The sequence below is a fragment of the Colias eurytheme genome, chromosome 14, assembly GCF_061535395.1.
Source record: "Colias eurytheme isolate Ceu_HAF_F1 chromosome 14, ilColEury1 Martin Lab GWU primary, whole genome shotgun sequence".
In the NCBI taxonomy this organism is placed as follows: domain Eukaryota; kingdom Metazoa; phylum Arthropoda; class Insecta; order Lepidoptera; family Pieridae; genus Colias; species Colias eurytheme.
Genome location: NC_142993.1, coordinates 5,028,541 through 5,049,116, shown reverse-complemented (window position 1 = coordinate 5,049,116; position 20,576 = coordinate 5,028,541). Strand labels below are relative to the sequence as shown.

Genomic DNA, 20,576 nt, shown 5'->3' with positions numbered 1-20,576 from the left:
TCTTATAGGAAGCGATGTTGACTTTATAGCTTAGGAGATGGAACCTAAATGTGTTCCATTAGAAACAAAATATATTGCACGTTATCTAACGAGATTATTGTTCGTTCAGAGCGAGCTCTAAAAATGATTTGTATCACGTTTGAACACAATGTACTTTGATAATTTAAGGAACTAAGTAGAACAGACATTAAATAGGTTATGGATACAGATTTTTAGCCGTAAATCATAATTGTTATTTTCTAACCAATCTCTTCCTCCTACAACTACTACTCTTTATTTGGATAGTTTCGTAAATTTTAATAGAATATATATATATATATATATATATATATATATATATATATATATATATATATATATATATATACCTAATATTTCGTTACTAATAACCGGATTAGTAAAAAAAAAACAAAAGATGCGTGTACATCCATGTACTATTTTACGCTACTTAAAAGAAAATGTGCGATAAAAAAATCATAGCAGCGATTATAAGGAGCGTCTGTTTCGCGAGATATTCGCAAAAAGCGCTAGACTGGCAAAAAGGCTAGTGTAGAAACGGGTGGCCGCCCACCTAACTGCCAATCATCGGCAATCGTTTATTAGGATCGACGTAGAGGGTGATACTGATATGTATTAGTGTTGCCAACCTCATCACACATTTATCATCTCAAAGGACGTTTAATATATTTCGGCGGTGACAGGCCCCGTGATAAGAACGACGTATACATACAGCCACACATACAGCCGTTTATAATTTGCGAATTTTCCTACAATACACCGTTCCGTACATGATTTGTGGTATAACTTTGATAATTTCGGGGATAAAATTTAAGGCATTTAATTTTACGACCGCAATAAATTTAGCAAAGCGATGCCTGATTTTTATTAATTAAAACTTTGGAGTACGAAATCTTCGGTTGGAATGATGTGATTGCGTTCATTTTTAATCTTTTTACTTTTTAATTAGACTAGATACTAATGGTACTTTTTTAATTGATTTTAATTGTAACTTTTCGACTAAACTTAATACGACGTCAGCAAAGCTGTATAAAAAGAATGCTTTCTTTATTTTCAGATTTGTTTATAAAAAATAAACATCTCTAACACTCTAATCAATAAATAATGTCCAAGAAAGGTACAAGTAAATCCAAGAAAGGTACAAGTCATTGAAGTGTAATAACAAGCCGCTATAAATCAAGCAATCCCTTTGAAAGCAAACGTGTTAGATGATGTTAAAAGTTCCGTCACCAAAAAAAACATCATAGATATTAGACACTCATTTTATAGATGGCCTGTTTTGTTTGAAAAATGATATCGCTATTAATAAAATTTTAAAGAGTCCGTTAAAAAAGCAATTCAAATTAGTTTTTAGTTTTTACTTTCACGTAGAATCATAAAAAAGCAAAACAAAGATGTATTTTAGGGTCATTTTCATTAAGTGTATCTAACATTGGATAAGATTTGTCCTTTCTACTGTAACTTATTTATAATCTATACTTAATATTATAAAACTGAAGAGTTTGTTTGTTTGTTTGAACGCGCTAATCTCAGGAACTACTGATCCGATTTGAAAAATTCTTTCGGTGTTAGATAGCTCATTTATCGAGTAAGGCTATATGTTAAACATAATAAACCTATTCAGGAATTGCATGTAGGCACTTATTTATCAATTAGTATTTAGGTTTACTTACATAAAAAATATGGTTCATAAATTACTCCAGCTACCTATTTGGAAAATATCGGAACAAATGGTTAATTCCAAGCTAATAATTGAAAATTGAAAACATACATATTGAAAAAGTTTCATGCTTTTAAAAAAATGTTTTAGGGAATTGTTCATCCAACATCAACCTGAAATAGTAAGACACTGTTATTGTAGGTCATTTAGGTAATGCTCATCAGAAAACAAAACTTTGTTTAATTCGTATTAAACCTTCAATTTTATTTGTTGCATTTTCCTATATACAGGAAATAATAAGGATAAACCGAAATGCTAACTTCAAGGCATGGAGCAGCGTACTCTTTATTCTGTTACGATTGAGAAAACTGTGCAAGAGTACAATATAGATGTTCCAGTGCATTTGTCGTCGACTAAAGAATAAACTTGCCCATTATTTATGACGTTATATTTTGCCTTTACTGTGGCATCCATTGAAATTGTCTTTGCGAGTACAAAGGAACATTTAGAATGAGAAAAATTAATGTAGTGTGAAAATAAGTAATTCAAATTATTTGTTCAGATTGTTATACATATATCATTTCTATGTTATCATTTTTAATTATAAAATATTCCATATTTATACTTTATGGAATATATATAATATGTATAAATATGGAATATTTTTTATGCAAAAATACTTTTTAAAATGTCATCAAAAGCATGTAAGCTTTTCTTTTTACGTTTTTCAGAGCGTTAACGTTAACAGATTTCATAGATTTTTAATATTATCCATATAAATGGAACCTAAGTGAAATGTAGAGTCGGAATGAAATATATAGATAGATACTTTTTTAACATGTAACACTAAAACTATGCCATTGGATATCACAAATCTTTTACCGTACAAAATATTAAAATAAATATAATAAAAGATTTATTTAACAAAATGTACAACAATGCCAGCACTCCGTTGTGTTGGTTTTCTATAGTTAAAATGTCAACGAACCTTAAAAACTACCGAAGCGAGCTGAAAGTTTTTCAATAGAAGTGTTTGTCAGACGCTTGCTTTAACCCCATCTCGGCGTATTCCCATTATTTTAACAGACAAGTGTACAACGGTATTATTGTATGATTAGTATTTCAAAACTTGTTCACCAATATGTCCCCACAGATTCCTTTCCTTTATTATGACACTTTATTTTATATACAATTTATTTTATATGTCTCGTAAACAGAGCAACTTTTGTAACCGAGTTTAAGGTATTGTCGTATAGTTCTATAACTTTATCCTTTCTTTATTATCCTTGTGGAATAATATTCTAGAGATGGAACTTGTTACAATTGTATGTAATGTAAGCGACGTGTGTGCGATAGATTAATTAACGCCTATATATAGAAATCTTCGTTGGATTTTTCTTTTTTTCTTATAAGTAACTTCTGAAACTTTTAGAAATTGTCTCCTTCTGAGTTAAGTTTAATGAAATTAGTGTATAAAAATTATAAGGTACGGCATTATCAACACTAGGGCGTAAATAGATAAATGTATTCTTTCAAGTAAAAGTATTTATATACAATTAAATACTAGAGTACCAAGAGAATACACAAGAATTTCATAAAGGAAACTATTTGTACGTCCACCCAGATATTTAGGACACAGCTAAGCGGCGCGGTTCCAACTGTATATTATAGCATTGAATAAATCTATCATTCCTTTCAATGAAGCTGAAGATGGTAAATGAATGGAGCACTAAATCTGTTATGTGCAGATAAACGATCGCAATAAACTTCATTTTAATTACCTATTTAGCTACCGATACTCGGAATTATTATGATAGTCATTTAACAAAATGTCAAGATACATGCAATGCAAGTGCATATTAAATGCAATTGAATGAATGCTTCGAATTAATAGCTAATATGTTTGGGATTTTGAACGTTATTGGTTAAATTCATTAATCACAATTGTAACAAATATCTGACAATTAAACATTTTTTACACGGTACATACCTACTGAATTAATTATTATTAAGTGCGTTTTTGTTCAATGGTTTATTAACAAAGACTTCAATTTGCTGAAAGTTTTATAAGTCTAGGAAAAATAAAATCGCTGTCGCAGATCATCACACCCATAAATGGTGAATCAATGTCTGTCTACGATCGATCTACTCTGTATTTTTCCTCCTCTACAAATATATCAGGATTCGGGTTAATGTCTCAGTTTATACAACATTACCATTCTGAATACAGATGTAAAAACGGAAATATAAAACAAAAACGCGGCATTAAAGTTCTCGGATGTTAACATTGACGAATTAAGACCGTTTTATCACTGGTCGGTAAAGCTCAAACGTGAAATACCAACACGCAGTTCATCGCAATGCTTAATGCTATAATTAAGAAAATTTTCACTCTTAACGGCTACTTAATTTTCTTTAATGATGATGTATTGACGCCTCACGTACACATTCATGTTCATGATTAAAATAACATCAATTACATCGAAATGTTTGAAAGATTCTGTCGGTAATAAATCAATAAATGATGCTTAATTTTGTACCAAATTGCAATTTCATCATGGCTAATTAATTACATATATTTTGTATTACAAGATACTACAATACCTATCCTTAAGTTAAGCCAAATGAGACTGGGTAATGAACTATTATAAATACTTTGTTTGTCTACTGTCCAGTAAGTAAATGAATACTGGGAATATATGGGACATTTAAAGTCCAATATGTCCACTTTAGGATAATAACTTGGGAAAGTTATTGGTCTCTGAAAGTTTCGAGGAGCTCTAGTAATGATGTACTAAAAGTATTCCCTATTCCCAAATTTGCCTTGAAGTAATTTATGTTTACATTAGCATAGTCTAGGCATTTTTAGTTCTTTTCAACTTCAGTCTAGTTCACATTAATAGATAGCTGGATATTTTTGTAGGCTATCTACTGTCGAATTTATAACTGGGACCAAAATATTTGAATATTGTGTAATTTACGTGTACACAAATAAGTATTCATTTTAGATAATTCTTATGTGAATAACTTCGAGAAGGATAACAACATCTAACTACTTCATCACAGTCAACAGTTTGATGCCCCATAAAATTCTTTACACTAACAATTCACATTTATTTCCAGGATGTCTAGGTGCGATGTCCGCGGGCGTAGCACTAGCCCTGTCTCCAGTATCTGTTGCTCTGTGTGTCCGCAAGTCAACCCGTGTGACGGCGGTGGTCGGTGGGCTGGTCGCGGCACTGGGCTGCCTCTTCACTTCATTTGCGACGCAGTTCCATCAACTGTTCTTCAGTTATGGTAAGACTTTGGATGAGTATTGATACAGATTCTGTAGCATGTAATAAAAGGTTTTTTAAAGCAGATCTTAAGTTATTAACTTATTATGAAATAGAGTAAAGAATAGGTCAATAAATGTTTGGGAAATGTGTTCTATTTTCAGATATTTGTTAATAATTTTTTATTGTTTGATAAGTAGTATAAATAGTTCAATAACTAAATTATTTTCTACACTAGACATGTATTTAAATTAATGAACGTGGTGAATGTTGTGTTAATGACTGTTTTACATGTAACAAGAAGTTCATAAATATTCAACGATATAAATTTACTTTGAACCTACCGTAAAATGAATGTAGAATTTTTCCTTTGTAAACAAGGTTAGATTTAAATTATGATTGAACATTTTATGTGCGTATTGGTAATAAAACATTGAATATATTTGGCGATGTTCCATGCGGCATGCACCTGGAATGACGGTGATATTGCAAGGCAAAAGGATCAAAATTCAATTCATAATGTAACATATACTACTCGTAGAATTTATGTAACGATTTCATGCATTATGACGTTAAATCTTTTCACAGTTACCAAATAAAATTTCTGTAGAAACAATTTTAAAAGGCTGAATTATATCGTCCAAAGAATAGCGGACCACATTATACGTCATGATAGCCGTTTGTGGCGACGGCCCAAAAACTGAAATCGTGGAAGCAATACGAAGTGAAATGCAATATAAAGATGTCTCAAATATTAATATAATACAAACAATTTGTGTTAATTCACTTAAGATCACATTGCAAACTCTGACAGCTCAATTTATTTCATTGCGATCATATCCGCGCATCGTTTTAACTTACTTCAAAGGTATTCGTTAATTGGCGCACTGAATAAATAATCGGATATTCAATAAACCGCACACAGACTCGAAATAAAATAAGCAAGTTCGTGCAACAGCTATAATTTGGTGGTTATATCGATGCCAATGAGAATTAAGAGCAAGGCAGGTTAAGTCGTAAAACTTTAACCTCTTTGAGAATTGAAAGAACATGTAATTCGTGAGGTCAAAAGATTAGTAGTAAGTAGGTGAGTACATTTTTTATGATGCGCTGTTTGAAAGTTATGAAGTCATTTCTTATTTTAATTTCATTAATCATTATATTAAATTGGTATTTTATGTTTGAATAGTTTTTTTCTCTACTATAACACTGAAATAGATTAGTAGCGGCATCATCACAGGAAAGAAAGCTTTCGTTACATCAGAAGCTTTCGTTGGCTGAATTAAGCTTTTGAACATAAATGTGCTTCAATATTTATTTTTCACCAAAAGCTTACTTTAAGTCCTAAAAAATCTGCTGTATAGCTGTAGGTATACCGATATTTTCGTATTAAAGAAGTTTATTTTTAGAGATAGTTTAAAAGAGAAAAGTGTTAAATTTTACAAGTAGAGTCAGCGCTAAAACTCACATAACATCGGTATTGAATAAATGAATAGAATTCAATAATAAGCGTGGCTTTAACCGATAGATACGGCATTAGCATTTAAATTGTTTATGTTCTATAGTTGTTGACCCAATGGACTTTTATATTGATTTTCCTATTTTGTTATAATAAAATATTATAGTATCTTCACCGTGAGTGACGCGCTTAACCTTTGGCTGACGTACTGGTCTAAATGTAACTTTAACGCCGCGGTACCGTCTCATAGACGTTAAAAATTAAATTGAAATAAAATAATAAAAATTAAACAATACTATACTGTAACGGTTTTACAAATTGATTCATACATGTTTAAGAATAATTTATTACAGATAAAATAAAACTACTGTCCTTAATTTAATAATAATCAACATTTATTCATGAATACACTATAATTGCTTATCTAAATTTAGGAACTCTTTTTTTTTCTAAAACTATTCATCAATCGACAAATGAACTTAAATTATCGTTACTTCTTTGTATTATAATTAAAAAATAACAAAAATAATTAGTCTTTCTTCAATAACAAAAAAAAATGACAAGGCACATATTCGGTACATTTTCAACGTCGTAGTACAGTCATTGCATATTTGAAGACAGCATGTAAGACACATTGGCTTGCTGCATTGATAGCAATAGTACTTTGTTCTTTTTTTTAGGCGACTTGGACGTATTGTACATGTCTTCCGAGTTCCAGGTTGCGGATTAGCTTGGCTTTTTAGAGACGGAGGAGGTTCAGGCATGTCGGTTGGTCCAATGCAGAAGTTGATCTTTCAACTGGGGTTCTTTCCCGTTTCCTTGGCATACTCCTAGCTAGCATAGGTGTTTGTGGCATACTCTTTGGTGAAGATTTCATTTTTTCTAGGCATTCTGCGAAATTGAATAAAATTAAAACCGATGTGACGTCAACGAGACCCTATGTGGCTACCTACGTAAACACAGAGATGACGACCAAGTGACATGCTTAGTTTTTGTACATAAACACCGTACTTACGTCTGTGAGACGGCGATCGCTCCTGTGGGAAAACCTGTGCACTCGTCGCGCTCGCGGCCGCGACTGACGGCAACAAGATGGCGGGATAGGAAGGTAGCGGGAGGGGTAACGCTACGCGTCGCGTTTTTTGAAAAATATTGTCATAATAAAAATAATGACGTCTGTGAGACGTATACCACGTCAGTTAAAGGTTAAATGTTAGATTTTTAAACATTTTGATTTTTCTGCCTGCTGATTGAGTAGGTTCTACTTGTTAAGACTTTGGTTGACAGTGTATAAAAAACTGTTATGAGAATCCATGACAATTTAATTATTATTTATATAGAAGCAAGTTTCAACCCTAACAAAAGCAATATGAAGCCAATGGACGGAAATTTAATTTCATTAGGTATACACTTCATGTGTTTACTGATATATTTAATCTGATAAACTGTGACGACTCTCTAGATATTGACTTTATTTTTGTTTCACTGAACCTAATATCTTCTAGTATTCTTTAAAGATTTATGTACCTATATTAAATTTTGGATTTGGTGGATTTTATTATGTTATTGGTATTATTTATTTATTAGTGGTAAATATAAATAATTCTTAACATTCCACATAGCCTCCGGCTATTCATTACTAACGTTGTCTTTAAAACTTAGTAGTACCTTGCATTCACGGTTAATCTTGCTTTGCTATTTGTATGAAAAATAAAAAAATCCTTCCATAGATATAACAAATGTATGGTCGATTTCCTATTATAGTACTCTCCATGAAAAATACACAAGCCACAATTCAAAGTAACGGCCTCCCCGCCTCTTCCGTCCTTTACAAAATATTCTACGAATTTATGGTCTTTATAAACAACTCATTGGTATTTTCTGTAATGAATCTATAAAATAAATAAAGGATATGTAAATTTTTTTTAGCGACTTTACCACACGTATGAAGTCACTAGTCGTAGTAAAGGTAACCCATGTTCTAATTCGCACTATAATGTATCTCTATACAAGCTCTATAGGTAGGTACCTATTTTCATACGGATACCATATTCAGCTCTATTTGCATTAAAAAAGGGGGACAAACATTCATCCATACCCACAAACATTAATCTTCAGGTGAGGTGAAAGAAAGACAAATGAACAAACACACTTTTGCATTTATAATATTAGTAGGTAAGGATTAGGATTAGCAGGATGTACATTATACCTTTCGACGTACTTAACTATGTGTTATAAAACATATTTGTATCTTATAACATATGTAATTTTTCAGGCACCGTAGTGGGCGTGGGTGTGGGATTGACGCGAGACTGTTCCACCCTGATGGTAGCGCAGTACTTCAAGCGGCGACGGGAACTCGTAGAAATATTCATTGTAAGTGGCAGCGGGCTAGGTATCGCTGTCATGTCCACATTTATCAAAGGTGCAATCAGGTAATGAGATGCTACATTCGGTAGTAAATATATATACAATGTAAATACTTTTTTTGGTATATTTGGAACAAAACACGCGTTAGTAAAGACACAAAAAGAGGAAAGGTACCAGTAGAAGTAGTAGTACTTAGGAGTAATAAAAATTGTGTTTGTGTATACCTACCAGTTTCATTTTTTGACCATTGGTAATTTTAAATACTTAATCTTTAAAATAAGTGAAACAAGAAATATTTGCTTAAATTTTTTAAAGTTAAATTTTTACTAGATAATAAGAAGAATACTATACCTTAAAAATCGTACACTCTTTAATCGACATTGATTTTTTCAGAGCAATCGGTTGGAGACTAGGATTACAGGCAGTAACAGGAGTAGTATTCGTAACATTCATACTTGGGACCTTCTACCGCTCAGCCTCACTATACCACCCACAACGTCGAGCCATACTGCATCTTAAGAACCAGAACAAAATTAAGAGAAAAATGAAAGACAGGACTAAGTCAGATGATCGTCAACCTTTCTTCGATTTCTCCACGCTAAGATCCAAAACTGTTCGAATATTGCTGATGTCCACAGGAATATCTGCGTTTGGAATTAATACTCCCATATTTTATTTAGCATACCACGCTGAGGAAGAAGGTAAGCATTATATTCTCATAGTCAATATAGTAGTCCGGGATACATCGCCCATTTTTGCAAGTGATTACTATCGAGCTAATATTTCGTGAGTAGCTTTATTTTGATGAGATGCCCAATAATTTCATGTACGAAACTCTCGATTGTGGTAGCTTACAGAGGTAACAAGGATAAAAAATTTTGATTTGACGGTTCTCAAATATTTATTACGCAATTTGTAGGACAATATGTCTGTTGAATTATATAAGTATTAAATAAGTGAAAATAAAAAAATCAGCTGGTTAGTAATCATTTATGATGACTTCGTTATCGATACACATTGGAAAGGGGGACTCTTTGATCAAACCATAGATTTTGTAGGACAAATATTTTTTCGAATAATTTAGATAATTATCTTGAGATTGAACAAAAAAAAACATTCAGTTAGTAATTAATATTTGAGAACCGTCAAATCAAAATTTTTTATCCTTGTTTCCTCTGGTAGCTACCACAATCGAGAGTTTTGTACATGAAATTATTGGGCATCTCATCAAAATAAAGCTACTCACGAAAAATTAGCTTGATAGTAATCACTTGCAAAAATGGGCGATGTATCCCGGACTATAGGCTGTGGTAATTATTTAGAATTATCTTCATTTTGTTATAATTCTTTTTACTGATTTAATTTAAAAATAATCTGAATTTTCTACCTAATAAAAGGATCTGATAAAGCAATTATCGAACAGATCATTTAACCGGTCATACAAAGCAGCAACCCACACAGATCTACAGATTCGTAATGTTGTCTGACTACAAAACCATTTCAAAGTTCAAAGAAATAAATACACCAAGGAGCACAATGAACAGATAAATTGTACACAGCTGTCCGCATTAAGGCGATATTCAAAGGAAAATGTATTTCTCTAAGGTCTGGGTGACACTGCAGAATTACTTCAAGCGTATCTCGGGTTAGCGTGGGCAGTTGGTTGCGCGGCGTTCGGCTTGCTTGTGAGGCAGAACTCGGCGGAGTGCCGTATAGCCAGACAGTATTTGACACAGGCTGCTGTGTTTGTGTGCGGGCTGGCGACCATGGCCCTCACCGCAGTGGAAGGATCGTATAGCGGATACGTTATGTTCGCTTGGGTTTATGGTAAGTGTTTAATGAAGGGATACTAACGGTTAACTTATTATCTGTATATGAATGTAATTTCTATTATTAGAAGTTAGAACAAGAAGAATAATTTAATTGTTTTCATAAACAAAGTGGCATAGGAAACATAACACTCGTATCTATCGTACTTTACCTACTTATCGAGTTAACAAAATTTTAATATTTGAAGTTCAATAACCAAGCGGTGTTAAATTACAGTTTGATTGGTTTTTAATTATCACAAAAAATTACAATGAAAAATTTCCATACTATTTTTTCTGTATATCAGTTTGTTTAATACTGTATTTTACCGTCTATTACTTTAGGTATCTTCTGCGGTGGCTACCACTACTCGCTCAAAATGTACACTTATGAACGAGTGAGATCCCGTAACTTTGCACGCACGTGGGGCTTCGTGCAGTGCTCACAAGCTGTGCCCATTGCTATTGGAGTGCCGTTGTCAGGTACTTTATTTTACAATATGTTGTAACTACATGAAAATAACTCCTGACTTCGGTATGGTGTTATACCGGTTAAACTAAACAATTGAAGCATTCAAATTTTATCAGCATTGCTTAAATTGCTAAAAAATATTTCATTACATTTAATTTATGTATTAAACTTACCTAATTATTTACAAGAAGTGTGTAGTAGGTACATAGAGAAGTATCTAAAGAAGTATCCATACAAATAAATACTCTTATATAAGCGACTTAGTTACGACTTCTCAATTAACTCAATTTGCAGTGTGTGAAACTAACAATTTAGGTTATAATTATGGATTGTACCTACTTTGAACACATTATTTGATACTAATCTCACTTTTTCCAGGGTACATAAACGTAGGCTGTGGCGGTAAAGCGGGTTATTACTTCAGCTCTACGTGTTCGCTTATCGGTTCGCTTTCGCTCTTCTGCATTGACCTGCACCGGCGAAGCGTGGCGCATAAACACACCAAGTATGAAATCACTAGTCTCGCTCTAAAAGCCATCATATTTAACAGATTATGATATATGGCTAAATATTAGAAAGGCACTCTCGGCTTTTAAATCCACTCACTCGTAAAGAGCAAGAAAAATTGTAACATATTTTTAAGACTGTCTAATCGAGCATATGAGCGGTACCTTTTAAAAATGAAGAACTACAGCCTTTTTGAAATACTTAACATTAATAGAAGACTTTTGATAAAAATTGCCATAACTAAAAATAAAAATATCGTGATCTAAGCTGCAACATTTTACTACAACCTATTTTCTAGTTTCTACGCAATTTGAATGGAATTTTAAGAACTTACCATACGTTCATATGTTCTCAGTTCTCACTGCAACTTTTCTAAACTCCCATTACTTTTTATTTGCTGATTTAAAACTGTAATTAACTTTTATTGCATGTTTTAACAGAGAGAATGGCGGGACGGCATCTTGCGAAGCAGCATGCGGGCCGACGACTCGAAGCCGCAGTCGAGAGAGGGAACCACGCGCCGCTGCTGGAGCTGCCACTGCTCTTGGTAATATTATGAACATTATTAAATTAAAAAGACAAAAACGGATTAAAAATAAAAAATGATATCCACTGAAGTATTTACTTATGATCCAAGAAACCCAAATTAGGCCATGCGCAGACGACAGACTATCCGTGACGCACTTTTTAGTCTGTGAAAATAGAACCTATGAAATTATATGCAGTAACGCACACGACGCGCAAAAAGTCCGGCGCACAAAAAATCCGTGTAAGGCCATGCGCAGACGACAGACTATCCGTGACGCACTTTTTAGTCTGTGAAAATAGAACCTATGAAATTATATGCAGTAACGCATACGACGCGCAAAAAGTCCGGCGCACAAAAAATCCGTGTAATTCGGGCAGACCGCACCGCGCCGCTCCGCACAAAAGTGTGTGAAAAGAATTGAACGTTTGCTTCAACGCGCGCTAACGCAGACGGCGCACACTTTACACGATTTCCATAGCGTCTACGTCCCTACAGCTCTGCCGACAAAATGATCGAAGATGTGCGTCGTGTGCGTTGAGTCTGTGAAAAATCCGCGACCGACTTTTTGCGCGCCATGCAGACTTTTTGTGCGCCGCAGACTCGATCGCACAAAAAGTGTGCCGTCTGCGCAGGGCCTAATTCGGGCAGACCGCACCGCGCCGCTCCGCACAAAAGTGTGTGAAAAGAATTGAACGTTTGCTTCAACGCGCGCTAACGCAGACGGCGCACACTTTACACGATTTCCATAGCGTCTACGTCCCTACAGCTCTGCCGACAAAATGATCGAAGATGTGCGTCGTGTGCGTTGAGTCTGTGAAAAATCCGCGACCGACTTTTTGCGCGCCATGCAGACTTTTTGTGCGCCGCAGACTCGATCGCACAAAAAGTGTGCCGTCTGCGCAGGGCCTTATAGAGGCATTAGGTACGGTCTACAGTAAATGCTACGTAAACATAGGAATAGTATACAACCTACGTTAATTATTATCATATTCGATCGATCGATTGATAAATTATATATTTCCACATCTACAAAAAAATAATAAAATACTACCTTTGTCTGGGTGTATAACAGCCCTCGATTATTATTAGACCTTATATATACACGCTTACTACATACATACACCCCCAATGTCTTATCTTCCCAAACATCCATTTATAAAGCCTATACTTGTAGTTCTAGGAGCAGAACTAGTAGCCCCCGGTCGAGCTGGTCGCGATCTCCTTGACAGTATCGGCCCTGGCAGCCTCTCCCCCCCTCCCGTGCCCCCAGAACTCACCTGCATTAGTGAGGAGGGTGGTCTGGACCTGGATCTGGATCTAGATATACCAGAACATTTGTTGGAGGAACTAGATTGCGGGGGCGACTGTATTACTAGTTGCAATAAGGTATGGTATTCGTTATTTTATTAGGTACTAGAGGTCCGCCCCGGCTTCGCCCGTGGTACATATTTCGCAATAAAAGGTAGCCTATGTCCTTTCTCGGGTATCAAAATATCTCCATCCCAAATTTCATGCAAATTGGTTCAGTAGTTTAGGCGTGATTGAGTAACAGACAGACAGACAGATTTACTTTCGCATTTATAATGTTAGTAACTATGGATTCATCTTTAAAAAATTAATCGAAATTATTAAAAACATTACAACTCAAAATACGTTACACGTACTCTTACATCTCAAAAGTTATATAAGCCATATGATTAACTTATAATTAATCAATTAAATATACAACAAAACTTTTTAAATAAGGTAAGTATACATATCATAAACAAAAAATTGGTATAATGCATTTATTCTTCAATACAAAAAAAAATAATACAAATTTAAGTGCTGAGTAAATAAGTCATAAACACCGTTAAATACAATGCGAATACATCTTGATAAATGCTACAATATAGATGAATTATCATGGATTGATATAAAATTATTATACTACTAATAAAAAAAACGTAAAGGTATGATATTATAGTTCATTCTATGTAATTACTAACATAATATGCACTTTCATCACAGTAAATTGCTTAGCAATCGGTTTTTGGAATTGGAAAACCGTTTTATAATGTTTTACAGATCATTATATCCTTTCCTTTTTTTGATAGACCAGAGACATTTTCAAAGAGATGTTTGTGCAGTCATCAAATAAAAATGATTTTATTTTGCCTTGTTTAATCTTGAAACCCTCATATAGTCGAATCTATACAGTAATCATTCTAATGGATACCTAACTCATTTGACAATCTAGGACATCACATCAATATACAAAAAACGTATGATATCTATTTCCAAGATTCTATTTTGTAAAAATCGTCCCTTTTAAAAATTAAAATATGAGGGTTAAACAAATAATTACAATATTACGAACAAAAGCCTAACATAATAATTGGTTACCTATATGTAAAATTTCATATAATATGTATAAGTACCCTCAATATTTTGTAAACAAAATGGAAGTAGAGCACTTGAAAAATCAACTGAAGAAATCAAAAGATTAATTACATAGGTCTTATGACAAAGTTTTAACATAAAACATAGTATAACTTCGTTTTACGCGTATGGAATGGATTTTATCTTAATGTCTAAATAAGTAGTCATATAATATAGAACATTATCACTTCATATTATTTTGGTAAATAAAGTAACAGAGCAAGATAAAACTTAGATTAAGTAAATAAATCTGCATCTTATAGTTTACGTTTGTTTTAAAAACGAATATATGTAGTTCTAGCTATGAACATTTACAATGACGAGGTAAAGCGAATATAAAGCCAAATAATCTTAATAACAAACACGGTTATAATATAGCGACTATCTTATCAATAGGATGATTTATAGAAATAGATGTACTTTCCAAAAATATTACAGTAAGAAAATATTTATCGACTCTCATTATGATTACAGGTGGAAAACTACCTAATGCTGAGTGAATACGAGAACAACTTGATAGCCGAGTTGCCGAACATAAATGAGCGTCGCGGCCGACGCTGGTCCATAGTCGTAGCTAATTCGAATTCGCAACAGCAATCAAACCAGGACACAAACACCCCAGAACACAGGAACTCTATTAAATGGAAGAAAAAGTGCCATAACGCTAACAACAGACTGATTACCGTTATCAACGAGGCCTCTTTGTAAACTACTAGTGAAATGTCGAGACAATAAATAGAAAATCACCTTAGTGTAACACGACCTATTTAACCTCATAATTTATTTGATGTGTGTGTGTATAGCATTTGTGTATTGTTCATTATTATTTATTAAATTATTAAATAAAATCTCGTTTTATTTGTTTGTGATGAAATGTCTAGACACCTAAGAGTTTTCATGTCTTTACAAATATTACAATGTAAAAGGAATTCTGATGGACGGAGCAAACAGAAATATAATGTCAGTTTTATAATTGAGAAATAAACATCTTCAATAAGCCTCTCTAATAATGAGTGTTGTCCAAGTGTTGTCTATCAAAATAATGTCAATTATTATCTCTGATACCTAAAATGCTAAGAAGCAAATTTTTTTTCCTATAAGTAACTAAAAATTCCTCTAACAATGAAAAACATAGCACAACAAAAATGTTTTCTTTGGATGCTCTCAATTCCTGATCAGTCTTTCTACATGACTGACTTATAAAAAAGGTTCGACCTAAATGGACGTTACCATGATACGATTATTCAATTATTCATACCCTTTTTGAACTTTACAATACAATGTTTTCGTTTCACTACAATAAGTATGTAATGGATACTTTAAAAATATTAAATCCCCTTAATTATACAACCATTACAAAAATTCGAATATTAGTTTTGTAATAGGCTAATCATTGGTATAAAGGCCCAGAAATGAACTTCGTTTATCTAGATTTTACTATGAAACTTGGTTTCGTCACGATTTATTTACGTAATCCGAACGTATAAGGAATCATCACGCTAACATCAGCATGGTACATATATCTAGGACTTTATACCAACATGTACAATACAACTAGCATGTATATTTATAGTAAATAAAATTAAAAGGAACACAACTATCATAACCGCTGCGGCGCGACAATATCCTCTAAGAATTGTGCGAAACAACGCATCGCCTGTAAAATCGCCGCTAGCAGTATAGAGAGCGATAGACTCACCAACTTCTGACTATCCGACTTTACAAGCTCCTTGTTCGCAACAGGAACTAAACGGTTAGACTCTACACTAAGAATACTTGAATTATCACAATCGACGCTATACACATTTGTACCCACCTTCCTATCCGGTTTAGTTTCGACATCACATGTCACGTTAATCACTATGAAATCGTTAACACACTCGTTTTCCGTGTCCGTCACACACACGTTTCTATTAGCGATGTCGCTTGAACAGCTAGGAATCTCATTCCGTTGCACAGCACACGCATTTAGGCACTTAGTTACATCGTTATTCACTACATTATTGTTCACTTTGAGGGAGTCATCGTTTTCGCCAGACGACATGCCACTATCGTTGTCCGCGAGGTCCGATTGCGACGAGAAATGATGTTCTAGTATAGTTATTTCGAAATTCGTATCGTTAAAGCTGCCGTAGCTTTTCGACGCTTTCGTGGTCACCGTGCCTGGGGTAGGCACGGCCTCTTGTCAGGAGGCAATACCGCAAGGAACTATTCTCTTTATAATTTTGTTATTTATTGTACTCGAGGCTTGCTCTGGCACCAGTAAGGCGTCTACGTCGTCGATTAACGAGTTGTTCAATGAACACGCGTCATCTATTAGCATATCTGATCGTAGCCCCTGAAAGCAATTTGACCAAAAATTTTTAATAAGCGATTGTCTTAAAACCAAAGTAATTTTAAAACATATTTTGAACAGAAATGAAAGCACTTCAGAGCAGAGGCGGATCGTCCTAAGGAGCGCTGTTACAGTGAACTCCCATAAATGATTATAATAAAGTTATACCTGCTCATTATTTAAAATCTATCGTAAAAAACTCCAATACTAATATCAATAAAATAAGTACCTTTACACATTATAAATAAAATACATCATTACATACACTCTTGTTAAGGAGCTTACGGAGCGCTCTCGATTTTGCTCCTATGAAACAAGATTCAGTACATTGCCTACATACGAAATCCAATAAGAGTGAAAGAGAAATTTCGCCTTAGTCCTGCGCGTGAAACAAAAAAATTACTATGAAAAAATAGCCATTTTCGGACCGCCGCTCTCACGCGACGTTGCGCATCGCATGACAGCAGCAATTGCGCGCGACGTTGCCACTCCTATAGTATAAACAAACACTATGAATACGCTCGCGAATGCAAATTCGGGGATTTTCTAATAATTATTAATTGATAAATAATAATATAATTGAATTCGTTTTGAAATGCTTTATAATTTTTGGTGTTTAAAATAGACATTAATAATGTGGTGCTCATTTTTTTTGTAATAAAATTATCCTGCTATTACGCTATTGTATTTTCGTTGTTTTATTTCAAGTGAAGACCCATACAATTTTGTCACGAGCCGCCTCTGCTTCAAAGTATCTTATCTAAAGTTATTATTTATTACAATGTCGATTTAATTGTTTTCCTGCTATAGGCACTTAATACTCACCTCAGAAAAATATTTATATTCCTTTTCATATGACAGTATAAACGTACAGAAAATAGTTGTCAATACATAGCTACTGAGGGACGTGATTACGTTACATATGTACATTCCACTGGAACCATCTGCAAAGAAGAAAATGATGAAATAACAAAGATGAAAAAATATAAATAAAACATTGTATGTAAGTGAAATATGGTACTTAATTCAGTGTTTGATATAAAATAAAAGCAGGTTAAGCTCTATAACCTTCTTATATTTTATAAACAATAATCTCACAACATACTTCCAAGACCACCACTCCTCATAATTCACCAAGTTATATATACGGTATACATATAATATACCCCTCTTATATATTAAATAATTATATGAAAGAGTTAAGTAATTACCTTCTGCAATTAAAACAGAGATAATCCCAAAAATTGCCATAATAACTAGAAATAGGAAGCTCAAGTTGGCCAGACATTGTCTCAAAACTGTTAATCTCTTCTCATAAAATAATGTAGATATATAAGTTGTAAGAAGACACTGAAATAATAGAAAACATTGAATATTAGTTAGAAACTAGAAACTAATCAAATATGAAATCCTTGCACACCTATAGTATAAATGGTGCATGCATTGTTTATAATAATTATTATAATAATAAATAAATCTTAATTGGTTTTTATTATATTAACTCAAAGTATTATAATTTTAAATTAATTGTTAATTGGTATTTAATAAGAGCGAAAAAAATTCAATTTTTTTTACATTCATATTGGGAATCTTCTGAAAATATATATTTAAAATAGTTCCCTATGCATAATGCAATGATATGTTAATCATATTACACTGCAGTTTTGCACAAAATAATATCAATAATGCAAGATATTTTATAGATAAGTATTATCCAAATAATGGTTAGTCATTTTGTTATCAACTATTAATTATCAAAATAATATTATTTTGATAAAGTATAATATTCTCACCTGTAACCACATGTACAATGTCCCAAACCCACATAAAAATATATTGAGTGCTTTGAGAGAGTGTTCATCGCCCTGAAATACGAAATAGATATTAAATGAAGTATATTAAATAAATAAATATTATTAACACATGATGGATCATTTTCTGTGTCAGGGATATAAGATTCACAAATTGAGATTATAATTATAATTCCAATGATGCTAAATGCACATATAATATGTTTCTTGCATTTATTAATATCTATACACATCCTAATAACAAGATAGCATTAATACACCAAGAAAAGTGTTATAACTCATTCTTTGTTGCTATTTTTAGAAGCAACAACACATCATAAATTAACAATGATGAATATATAAAAAAAAATAACTTATCATGAGGTGACCAATTTCTTTGATTAATTATCCATATCACAAATATAAATGATTATAAAAAATTGATAAAGATTAATATGTTCATTAATATGAGCACACTTATAAAAAATAAGAGTGTATTATAGTCCCGAGTTACATATTCTTAAAATGGATGCAACACAAAATCATTGACCTTGTTTTGAAATTGTGGTTAACCAACATCTGAAACGATTAACCTCAATAAAGGAATTACAAGATCATATGTAAAGCTATTGAATGCATTATAATAATATGTATTTTCAGCCCATTCTCACCCATACCAATGATAATGAATTCTTTAAAAAAACCATTCTTTTTTTATCAGGTAACATGACTAGGACTATGAATGTAGCATGCCTGAAAAAAATTATTTCATTTTCTTTTTCTTACCTTGAATAAGAAAAGAAAGAAATAACCTAGGAAGCCCAATGAAAGGATAGATGCACAGAAGGAAGCGATCCTGTTAACATATGAGGTCACATTTGGATTTGGTGTTAGTGATCCTAATATATGAATATGCTGGTATCTGTCATATAGAATTTTTCCAGCTGAAAAAAATTGGTTAGTATGATTATGTCACAAATATATTAATTTAAACATTCTAACGTGACTTAATGCATAATAGATATGTTTACAGATTTTATTTTGTTGCCCATCTGTTTCTTTCTACATATTTGATGATACTGTGGAACCATAATAATCACTGTAATAACACTTTCCTGGATTTCTATAATATGATTGAATATTATTTAACCCATTGACCACCGAGCGGCCCGATCGGGCCGAGACACAATAGATTTTCTATTGTGTCTGTGATCCGAGGACTGACGGATTAAGAATCATTAAATAATTTAATGCATTATAGTTATTATTTTGGAATGTTATAATATTATGTTAAGGATGAATTTTGATTAGTAGAAACATAATCACACACTTTAGCTAATAGATCAATGAATAAGATTTTAATGATTACAGATTAATAGACCATAACATTATTTTACATAATACATGAAATAATTTCCTCTCACCAAATGCTCCACTGATTATGTATAAACAAGCAAGGCCAGTGTCTAAAGAATTTGTTTCTTTCGCAATTTGAGAGCTAAGCCTGAAAAAAAACAACACTGTAATTTGTTCATTATAAAAGTGAAAGGTGGATCTCGAAATACAATATTATGAGATAAATATTATATTCATATAAGTTATAATTACAATTTAAAAATTAACAGCATATTATTAATTTAAAAGATGCCCAAATACCATTCATTTATTATTTTTAAAGATATAATGATTACTTATAGAAGTAATCTACTTACGATAGTATGAATGTAGAAAAAAATACGATAAAAGCACTTTTAAAAATTAACATATTATAATTAACTCTTAAGTATTCAGAATCAATATAAATTGTGGAAAACTAGGCAATTAATGAAAATGAACACACTGCACACAACTAGATTTATTTTGATTTTTGTTTCAGCCCAGATGATCGCAGGTTCGGAATGTCACTGTCGGTTTGTCATCTGAGGTTTGTCA

The 20,576-nt window shown here is 32.8% G+C and overlaps 3 protein-coding genes across 3 annotated transcripts in view; 1 reads left to right on the top strand and 2 right to left on the bottom strand.

Annotated features, from left to right (window-relative positions):
* The window catches only part of LOC149902862 (uncharacterized), a 102,289-nt gene extending 86,922 nt beyond the window's left edge, over positions 1 to 15,367 (top strand). The window contains exons 4-12 of the mRNA XM_090109508.1: positions 4,802 to 4,975; positions 8,688 to 8,847; positions 9,176 to 9,483; positions 10,388 to 10,609; positions 10,936 to 11,073; positions 11,441 to 11,567; positions 12,010 to 12,116; positions 13,273 to 13,484; positions 14,994 to 15,367. Coding sequence (XP_089965634.1) covers positions 4,802 to 4,975; positions 8,688 to 8,847; positions 9,176 to 9,483; positions 10,388 to 10,609; positions 10,936 to 11,073; positions 11,441 to 11,567; positions 12,010 to 12,116; positions 13,273 to 13,484; positions 14,994 to 15,227 — 1,682 coding nt within the window. The 3' untranslated portion in view covers positions 15,228 to 15,367. The remainder of the gene's footprint in view (positions 1 to 4,801; positions 4,976 to 8,687; positions 8,848 to 9,175; positions 9,484 to 10,387; positions 10,610 to 10,935; positions 11,074 to 11,440; positions 11,568 to 12,009; positions 12,117 to 13,272; positions 13,485 to 14,993) is intronic.
* LOC149902861 (uncharacterized) lies at positions 15,360 to 16,563 on the bottom strand. The gene has a single exon (XM_090109510.1). It carries the CDS (start codon positions 16,561 to 16,563, stop codon positions 16,120 to 16,122), a length of 444 nt encoding a protein of 147 aa, XP_089965636.1. The 3' UTR covers positions 15,360 to 16,119.
* A 141-nt stretch (positions 16,564 to 16,704) lies between these two features.
* LOC149902860 (uncharacterized) lies at positions 16,705 to 20,537 on the bottom strand. The gene is made up of 7 exons (XM_090109509.1): positions 20,357 to 20,537; positions 20,069 to 20,148; positions 19,431 to 19,588; positions 18,648 to 18,719; positions 18,066 to 18,204; positions 17,680 to 17,798; positions 16,705 to 16,857 (listed from the first exon to the last, which is right to left on the bottom strand). The coding sequence occupies exons 1-7, from the start codon at positions 20,407 to 20,409 to the stop codon at positions 16,705 to 16,707; spliced, it is 774 nt and encodes a 257-aa protein (XP_089965635.1). The 5' UTR covers positions 20,410 to 20,537.
* Positions 20,538 to 20,576: the final 39 nt, after the last annotated feature.